This window comes from Lactuca virosa, chromosome 9, assembly GCF_052849685.1.
Source record: "Lactuca virosa cultivar CGN04683 chromosome 9, Lactuca_virosa_CGN04683_v6, whole genome shotgun sequence".
Lineage (NCBI taxonomy): Eukaryota > Viridiplantae > Streptophyta > Magnoliopsida > Asterales > Asteraceae > Lactuca > Lactuca virosa.
In genome coordinates, this window is record NC_136434.1 from 75230435 (window position 1) to 75241507 (window position 11073).

Sequence of the window (11073 nt, forward strand, 5' to 3'; positions counted from 1 at the left end):
CATTTTGAAAACAAACTGTAATAACTTCATGGTTTTAAAATATATTAAAAAGTTTAAATTTGGTTTGGATTTTATGGGTGTTACATGTAGACCTCAATCTACACAAATTTATGATTTTAATTTGTTGTAATTAAACATTCTAATTATGTTTTTCTTGTGAATTGATTTTTTTATATTACATTTATTTTAATTCAGTTTGTTTCAATTATATTATTTTATTCGTTTACTTGTGTCATAACAATTTAGGTATGGGCTTTTAGTTGGTGTGAGCTCAAATATAGGCCCAAAAAGACTTCCCCGGAGCTGCTCTTGGGCTTGAGAACTTCACTGAATACGAACTCCGAAAAGAAGCAAAGGCAAGCTATGCCTTCGTCTCGAAGGCAATAAATAAATTTAATATTCAACAACAAGCTGAAAATGAACAGGTATAAGGGTTTTCAAGTGCATATTTACCATAGGGGGTTCTGTGAGTTTGGTGTGTGTAATGTTTTTTTAGGGGTATAAGGGTAATAGGTTCCTGTGGTAAATATAATTTTTGATGTGTCTGATGCTCATTTTCTTTAATTGACTGCGTTTTTGGTTTTATAATATATTTTTGTTGTTCGAAAAAAACGTCACACATATAAAGGTATCACGTTAACTGGTTGCATGTGGTTTCCTATGTTAAAACATCGTTTACATATTTGGTATTATAAATAATATTATTATATAAGTTTAGAAATATGCAAAATATTTCTAAACTTTGTCGTAAATTTTAATCTAATTCGAAAATATCATTTATAATTTCTTTTAGAAAGTAAAATAATGTTTTAGTATGGAAACGCGGCTTATTTGAATGGAATGTGGATCCCAAGAAAGTGAAAGCTAGAAAAATAAAATAGAATAAAATAAGTCAATCATTTTGATTGCCTCTTTATTTTTTAAATCGTCCTTTTTAACGATAAATCCATGTAAAATGAGCCTACATATATAAATTAGACAACATTATCTTCTTTTAAAAAAACGGATATGACCTTTTCATAAAAGAACAAATCGAACAGTCATAAATTAAATTTATTTAAGTGGTTGATTAGTGGTTCTTTTTAAATGACTTATTTAGCTTATTGGATTTTTAAAAAACTAATAAATTAAAAAGATGTTTGACAAACAATTGCTTAAAAAATTAAAATAAAAAAATACTTTTCCAAAATGCCATGAATTCTTGAATTTTCCAAAAACTAATAAGCACTCGCAATCCCAAATACGCCCTATATATAAATAAACTAGGCGAATCTCCGCGCGTTGCGCGAGAATACAGTTATATAGTTAAAATAGCAACTTTTACCAAATTATTATTTAATATTTCTATTTTGAAACAAAATGTTAGTAGTAAAGCAAACATATCGTTAACATATTAGTTTTATTAAACATTATAGTTTTAATTTTTAAGTCATTGTGATATATACAATTATTTGATAATTTTATAAACCGTTTAAAATTATGTAAATTATATATCAAACGAATGATAATATAACGGGTAATAAAATATATGAACAAAAATATGAACTACAACTTTTAGTAACATAAAAATAGAAAAACATCTATTATAACATTTGTATTAAAAAAGATATATATACAACGAATAATAAAAAAATATGAAAAATAAACACTATAATTTTTAATAACATAAAAACACTAAAACATCTATTATAACATTTATATTAACTCTTCATATTTAAATAATAAATCTCTTCAAATACATTAATGTTTTAAATGACCAAAACTTTACAACCTTATAAAAAAAGGAAAATAAAAAGTTATTAGTGATTACTAATTAATAATCATAAGTTCAAAACTCTTGAGTTGTAACTAATAAATATACATAAATTAGAAAACTCTTGAGTTATAGTGTGAGTTTCAAATGAATGCGTTACTTGGAAATGTGTATTTATTATAATAATAATAATAATAATAATAATAATAATAATAATAATAATAATAATAATAATAATAATAATAATAATTATTATTATTATTATTATTATTATTATTATTATTATTATTATTATTATTATATTCGTCTAAATAATTGGTTTTGATGCATCATTTTAACCCCTTCAATTATTAAACATAAAGATATTTAATTATAAATTTATAACATACATAGGTGCATATACATGTTAAACAAATCACATATAATATATATTTTCGTAAATGTCATATGTAATTCTTGTCATAGTAATATGGATAAATTACTTTCATATGAAGAACATATCATGATAAGTTAATCATAATTACATATCAAATGTTAAAAATTATGCTATCTTTTAAATATTGTCTTGTAAAAAAACAGAAAATAAATATAATCAAAATAGAAAAACTACAATCAAATAAATAAGAACATTGGGTGGTTAAATATATAAATAAAAATATTACATAAATATACATTTAAATCAAAAGAAAAAACTAACATTCGTCTACTTTGCTCAAACAAAAAAACCTATATCCGTTTTCTGAATCTTCTTTCTTCATTTAACACCATTCAACCATAGAAACTTAATGACAATTCTTCACTAACCAGCAATTAAAATGTTTTTCTTGAAAAAGAAGAATCAGAAAGATATTTCAAGCAAAACATTGATGTGTGGAGAGTCACATTCAAGATTGAGTAATACACACAAATCACATATAAAGATCAAATGAGAAACTGAATATAAAGAAAGAATAGAAAAGCTTCATTTGTTTTGATGAAAGAAAAAATCATATTACAATTATCATCGATGCGACATAACCGTTTCTTCAAATCATCATATTTGGATCGTGAATGTTTTAACTATATGAAAACTTTTGAATCACAATATCTTCAACCAAATGACGACTTTTTGTAAGAAAAATGTACTAATATAACTACATATATAATAAGAGAATGCAAAAAATTATCGGAAATTTATAAATACTATAAATGTTATTAATTAAGGAATATATAAAGTTATGTAGGTTTCAAATCAATATGGTTTGAGAAAACAAAATATCACTAAACATATGATTTTGAATGGTATGGTTTGAGAAAACAAAATATCTCTAAACATATGATTTTGAATGGTTTCATTTATACTACTGGAAAAAATATAACACGATTAAACAATGAGTAAAAAATGATACATTCATCCACAATTTTGACTTGTAGAGCTCTTTTAGGGACTCCATCACTAAAATACGTTCTAAAAGAATTGTGCCTATTGAAATTTTTTCTTTTCATTTTCTTATGACATCCTTCTTACATGTAAGAGTTTATATAGCATGTTTGGTGTTTAATGTTAAATCAATTACTTAGAAGACATTTGAAAAGTCATTTGAGAATATGAAAAGACAAAGAAGTTTCAAATCAATGTGGTGCTTAGAAATATAGTCATTTGAAAATATGTAAAGACAAAGGAGTTTCAAATCAATGTGGTACTTAGAAAAATGCTTCTATTATAAGATATAATAATAATAATAATAATAATAATAATTATTATTATTATTATTATTATTATTATTATTATTATTATTATTATTATTATTATTATTATTATTATTATTATTATTATTATTATTATTATATTCGTCTAAATAATTGGTTTTGATGCATCATTTTAACCCCTTCAATTATTAAACATAAAGATATTTAAATATAAATTTATAACACACATAGGTGCATATACATGTTAAACAAATCACATATAATATATATTTTCGTAAATGTCATATGTAATTCTTGTCATAGTAATATGGACAAATTACTTTCATATGAAGAACATATCATGATAAGTTAATCATAATTACATATCAAATGTTAAAAATTATGCTATCTTTTAAATATTGTCTTGTAAAAAAACAGAAAATAAATATAATCAAAATAGAAAAACTACAATCAAATAAATAAGAACATTGGGTGGTTAAATATATAAATAAAAATATTACATAAATATACATTAAATCAAAAGAAAAAACTAACATTCGTCTACTTTGCTCAAACAAAAAAACCTATATCCGTTTTCTGAATCTTCTTTCTTCATTTAACATCATTCAACCATAGAAACTTAATGACAATTCTTCACTAACCAGCAATTAAAATGTTTTTCTTGAAAAAGAAGAATCAGAAAGATATTTCAAGCAAAACATTGATGTGTGGAGAGTCACATTCAAGATTGAGTAATACACACAAATCACATATAAAGATCAAATGAGAAACTGAATATAAAGAAAGAATAGAAAAGCTTCATTTGTTTTGATGAAAGAAAAAATCATATTACAATTATCATCGATGCGACATAACCCGTTTCTTCAAATCATCATATTTGGATCGTGAATGTTTTAACTATATGAAAACTTTTGAATCATAATATCTTCAACCAAATGACGACTTTTTGTAAGAAAAATGTACTAATATAACTACATATATAATAAGAGAATGCAAAAAATTATTGGAAATTTATAAATACTATAAATATTATTAATTAAGGAATATATAAAGTTATGTAGGTTTCAAATCAATATGGTTTGAGAAAACAAAATATCTCTAAACATATGATTTTGAATGGTATGGTTTGAGAAAACAAAATATCTCTAAACATATGATTTTGAATGGTTTCATTTATACTACTGGAAAAAATATAACACGATTAAACTATGAGTAAAAAATGATACATTCATCCAGAACTTTGACTTGTAGAGCTCTTTTAGGGACTCCATCACTAAAATACGTTCTAAAAGAATTGTGCCTATTGGAATTTTTTCTTTTCATTTTCTTATGACATCCTTCTTACATGTAAGAGTTTATATAGCATGTTTGGTGTTTAATGTCAAATCAATTACTTAGAAGACATTTGAAAAGTCATTTGAGAATATGAAAAGACAAAGAAGTTTCAAATCAATGAGGTGCTTAGAAATATAGTCATTTGAAAATATGTAAAGACAAAGGAGTTTCAAATCAATGTGGTACTTAGAAAAATGCTTCTATTATAAGATACTAGGCGAATGCCCGCGCGTTGCGCAGTGGGATAATTGTAGTTTAATATGGTTATATATGGTTTAATGTATTGTGAATAAGCCATACATAAAACTTGTATGCGATTAAATAGCATGTATATTTTTCGATTTACAGATTTTTTATCATAATAAATAATGAAATTTTTTTACTATTAGTTTAAAATTTTAAATGTAATTTTTATGTACACATTAGTATCTAATGTAATTAGTTGATGATTGATTAGATATGGATTCTCATTTGTGGTCGTCTATTTATGTTGAACCTCATAAAAATACATATTTAACGACTTTTGTTAGTTTTACTATTGAATAGAAAATGGTGCCGTATTTTAAGTAAATATAAAAAATCTCATTCTCAATCTATTTTAAGACAGTAACATATTTTAAGTTAATATAAAAAAATCATATTCTAGAACTAATGAAAAGAAAAAACGGAGCCAAAATTTTTAACTATAATAAAGTTGATTTCAATTAAAAAGTGCTCAATCGAAGATAATATCATTCAATAAACATCATAAGATATTACGTTATATTCAAATTACGGACATCATTTTTGTAAGAGTCATTCAAAATATATGAGACTATAGTGTCTAATACAACAATGTAATAACCAAATGACCCTAACATATTTTAAATGAAATATAATTATAATATATTATATATGCAACTAAATTTCTGCACAACATGTGGGATTCGTCTACTATATGGTATTCTTCTAATATATTATATTATAGTATAAACATTATATTTGGAAAACCACTTTGAGTTATATTGTAGTTTATAACATTAAATTTGTGATGGGCTGTATTTGACACACATTTGTGTATTTATATCTATATTATATATTTAAAACAAATCTTATATAAACATCCAACCTAAATATTCATCTTCAAGTTTTCTTTCTTCGCCACGTAAACAAACTTTTGTTATAAAGCCAAAAATGGAATAAAAGACACACTTAATTGTATGATCATGATATATTGTATTTTGATTGGGACTTGTACAAAACATGCATGAGCATATATTATTAATTTATCTCTTGTTTTGGGTAATTCGAATAAGATAGCTTCAAATCCAACGTATCAAACGGATTACCCATTTACTAAAGTCTAAAACCCAAAAACCCAAATATGTTCTAATACCATACAAATGCATGAGGTTTTAGCAAATTATTATCTCATATGAATTACCATTGATTATGTGTGATTAATTATTAAGAAGGTGAAAATGTTTTGGGGTTTCAAATGCATGAGGTTTTAGCAAATTATTGTGGGGGGTTTCAAATAATTATTAAGAAGGTGAAAAGGGTTGGGGGTTTCAAATGCATGAGGTTTTAGCAAATTATTGTGGGGGTTTCAAATGCATGACATTAAAGAAAAAATGCAAGCTTTATAAATATGTAAGATATAGATAAATTAGAAGATATTAATTGATTTGAAAACAAATGTGTCAATTATTTTAGTATGGGACACCTACTTCCTTCCAAAAAAACGAAAAATACATCCGCACTATGTTTCTGTCCCACCTAATTTCTGAGACGTGGCGATATCAATGGAAATTCTATTAATTATTTCGAACAACTATTAGGACTCTATATCTCAACATATTAAATATTAGATTTTAAATATTAAATTTTAAAAAATAAAATTATGTTTTGCTAAATGATAAATGTATAATACGTGATTTAGCTTTAAAATATGGATATAGCTTAATATTATCTAACAATAGTTAAACAAAAAACCACTAATCAAATTTTTGACTCCACTAATAGGATATTTAATTTCTCTTCTAATAAAGGTGTTTGATTTCTAATCATTTAGATTTTTGATAATTATTAATTGAGTCAAATTTGATTGAATGGAGATCTAATTGAAACAAAACTCAACTTTTATCAGACCAAATAAAAAACATATTATAGGTTATACAATAAAAACAAATATTAACCAGTCTAAATTTGACTAATTCAACATATATAACCTCATAAGCAGCCCAAAAGAGAACAATTCATGTTGTGTTTTTCGTGAATAGTAACCAGATGCTAGGGGTTAAGTAAAAGTGTGAAATAAAAAGAAAAACGGTCTAATATATATTTCGTTGTTCACAATATCTTGAATCTATTTATATTCCATTTATATTCGGATATAATCTTTTTGGACATAAAAATAATTAAATATTAGTAAAAAACTACCTATAGGAAACAAATATTATATTTTTCTTTTGAAACGATAACCATGAAACAAAATTATTAAAGTGGCATTGAATTAATGATGTATACTCTCTTTAGTCTTTATAAATAAAGCTTAACCAGAAGGGAAATTAAAAAGCCAGAATTCAAAGCAAAAAGATAACCGAAGAAAATGTCGACGATCATTGTTCCAGCACATGCTACCTCCATCACCGACGACGTTGAACAGCTCCATAAAGCCTTCTCAGGTATACCTCTTCGTCTCTCTCCCAATGTTTATCTTCATCAGATCTTATCACTGATATCCACTGGATTTGGAACTATGCTTTTTATCCGATTTTGTTTCATTTCATATGCGTTACTTGATCTTAAGTTCTTAACCTGCTTGATTGTTCAATGTTCTGTTGCACTTTAATCCGTTTATGGAGATATTTCTGAAGTAACGAAGTCTAATGGCGTTGACATAAGCTTGAGATCTTCGGAAATGTTATCCACTCAATTTGGACACACGTTTTTCATCCGATTTTGTTTCATGTCGCTTAGTCTGTCTTAGATCTTGTAATCGTATTCATTCAATTCGGACTTACGTTTTTTCTCCGATTCCGTTTCATTCCACATCCATCACTTGATCGAAACGTGTGTGTGATTCTTCAGTGTTTTGTTACCTCTCAATCCATCTATGGAGAAATTTCTGAAGGAAAAATGTGTCCATGAATATGCCTAGGATAATGTCAATGTCATCCACTCTATGATGCACTCTAATTTGTTCATCAGAGAAATTGTCTGAAGAAAAAGGTCTATCCATGGCGTTGAAACAATTCTGACTTAGTCTTCGGAAATATAACCATGAATCTGATCTTTCATATTACAAAAACAATAATCAATCTGTGTGAATCTCGATCTGATGATTTCAACTCTGCTTTCTGTTGATCCATTTTAATCTAATCAATATCGACTCCATCTCTATTGATTTTCCTCCCCTGTTATCTCATCACTCGATCTTTCCAATTATTCGTTAATCTGTATTTCATCTGCTAACTAATTTCGTTTTGTGATCAACTTGCATTTTGAAGGATGGGGAACCAACGAGAAATTGATAATCTCAATTTTAGCCCACCGAGATGCTGAACAACGCAAACAAATCCGCGAAACTTATTCTGCAACCCACAACGAAGATCTCCTCAAATCACTCGACAAAGAACTCTCAAATGACTTTGAGGTTTGTTAACCCTAACCCTATACCACAAATGAAAAATCACAGAGTTTCTAATCATCTAACGTGCTCCATTGTTCTTAATTTATGTAGAAACTTGTTCTTCTTTGGATACTTAGTCCTCCAGAACGTGATGCGTATTTAGTCAACGAAGCTACAAAAAGATGGACAAAAAGCAATCAAGTCGTTGTGGAAGTAGTTTGCACAAGATCCTCACATGATCTCCTTCTCGCAAAGCAAGCTTACCATGCTCGCTATAAGAAATCCATGGAAGAAGATATCGCCTATCTCACAAAGGGAGACTTCCGTAAGGTACAAACACTTAAACACAAAGTACAACTACAGCCATCATCATCATCAACAATAATGTTATTTTCCTGTAGCTGTTGTTGCCTCTAGTGGCTACATGTCGTTATGAAGGAAGCGAAGTGAACATGACACTTGCGAAAACCGAAGCCAAATTGCTCCATGAGAAACTCGATGACAAATGTTACAACGATGATGACCTCATCAGAATCCTCACCACAAGAAGCAAATTTCAGATCAACGCAACACTCAACCAATACAAAAATATATATGGAGAAGATATCATAAAGGTATAATTATAAATTAATTAATACATAGCAACTAGCAATTTACTCAAGAGTTTGTTGAATTTGTAGGAATTGGAAGAGGATTCAAAAGACGAATACATTTCATTGCTAAGGGCAACGTTGGAGTGTTTGACATACCCTGAGAAGTACTTTGAGAGGGTGCTAAGGCTAGCGATTAACAAAACAGGAACAGATGAGGGTGCACTCACACGTGTTGTTGCCACACGTGCTGAAGTTGACATGAAGGTTATAAAGGAGGAGTATTTGAAGAGGAACAGTGTGCCTTTGGATAAGGCTATTGCGAAGGATACTAGAGGTGATTATGAGGATATGCTTCTTGCTCTCATTGGTTGTGTTGATGAGTAGAAGAAAGGAGACCCTGGTTTTATTTGGTATGTTTTGATTTGAGGCGGTTTCTGTGAGATCGTTATATGTGGTTTGTGTGTGTTTTTGTGGTTTATGTGGAGTTTCAGTATAATAAATTATTAATAAACTCGGACGTCTTCTTCCTGTATCGAGTTTTATGTGCGCATTTTTGATGTATTTTTTGTCAAATTTGCAAGATATGAAATTTGGAGTGAGACGTTAAATTTTAAATTAAAAAAACTTTTGGGTTTTTTAAGGAAATTTAAGTGTTTTTATTTCATTTTACATCCTTTAAAATATACAAACTATTTTTTCCAAGTATTTCTATGTAAATACAAAAAGAAATCTCCGATAAAATCTCAATATTTTGGACTAATATATTTTGTCTAAATTTACAAAACAGTTCTTATTTTTTTTTTCAACGAGTATAAAATTAGATAATTGAGATTTTTCTGTTCTAAAATTTAAACGTTAGGATTAAACCATAAATTCATCAAAAATATTGGGTTTTATCGGAAATTTGCCAAATAAAAAATACAATTTCAAACCATTATTTATACATGGTAACACAAAACCGACATATCTCACTCTAATAACATGCCAAAATGAGTATGGGCAAAAAGAAGAATTGAGTGCGCCCATGATGATTTTGGTTAGGACTTACGATGGGCTGACCCACCAAAATTTCTGAATTTTATAAATATATTTTTTTTAATATGGTTACAATTATTATACAATGAAATAATCAAACTTTTGACAAAAAGATTTTAATATGTTAAAAGGCATACACATACTCTTTCAGTCAATTCGTATTAATATTTTAATAGCTAATTCTTTTCCAATATGATGACTCATTTGATATATTTTTTTTGTTATCGTCACCTTCGATACACATGGATGGCAAAAAAAGAATTAAAATGAACAGTGCAATCAAAAGTATTTCATATGTTCAAAATTTGTTAATACAAATAGGGTCTCTAAACCTAGACATGTTTTGAAAAATTATATACCAACATGACTTGTTATAACTCATCCAATCAGTTATTTGCTGAGATGGCGTACATGTGTCACTTGCTATCTGATACTAATATGATGGAGATGTTCTTCGAGTTTAAAGAAAAACTCGAATCATATATAAAAATAATAAATCAAAATCGGTTACAGAGGCTACTATTTTATTGCTGCTAAACAAAAATCAAAATCGGCTTTCATCAATTTTCTGCAAATGAGATCCACTTAGATGAACACGGATACAATGTGGAATATGTTCAGGGTTTGTTTGGATTCTTATTTTGGATTTTGGTTCCAATCTTTACAGGCTCCAATTTGGATTTTCCATGGATGAAACTCGAAATCACAAAAATAACTTTCCATTTTTCTTATGATTTAGTTGCTTTTGTGTCGTGAAAACAATTGTTAAATAGCATTCCTCCCCATGTTTAAATTTTTATTTGTATTTATGATGCCATTGCCATGTAAGAGCAATGCATGGTTTAATACAAGGGCTTAAATCAAATTGAATGCAAAGCTACCAAACAATAAATTAAATTCAACCATAAGAAAATTCAAAGTTGGCATACAATTGTAACGCCCGTAGATCCGGGCTAGTCAATTTAGAGATAATAGGGGTCGAAAACGACTTTTCAACAAAAGATTATTTAGAATAAATAATCTTAACCAAGTTGTAGAATATGTCTCAAGGGTTC

At 27.4% G+C, this 11073-nt stretch overlaps 1 protein-coding gene across 1 annotated transcript; it reads left to right on the top strand.

Annotated features, from left to right (window-relative positions):
• Nucleotides 1-7266: 7266 nt before the first annotated feature.
• Nucleotides 7267-9515, top strand: LOC145135939 (annexin Gh1-like). The gene is made up of 5 exons (XM_079070154.1): nt 7267-7443; nt 8269-8414; nt 8502-8720; nt 8792-9004; nt 9071-9515. Exons 1-5 carry the CDS (start codon nt 7368-7370, stop codon nt 9365-9367), a joined length of 951 nt encoding a protein of 316 aa, XP_078926280.1. The 5' UTR covers nt 7267-7367; the 3' UTR covers nt 9368-9515.
• The last annotated feature ends 1558 nt before the right edge of the window (nt 9516-11073 follow it).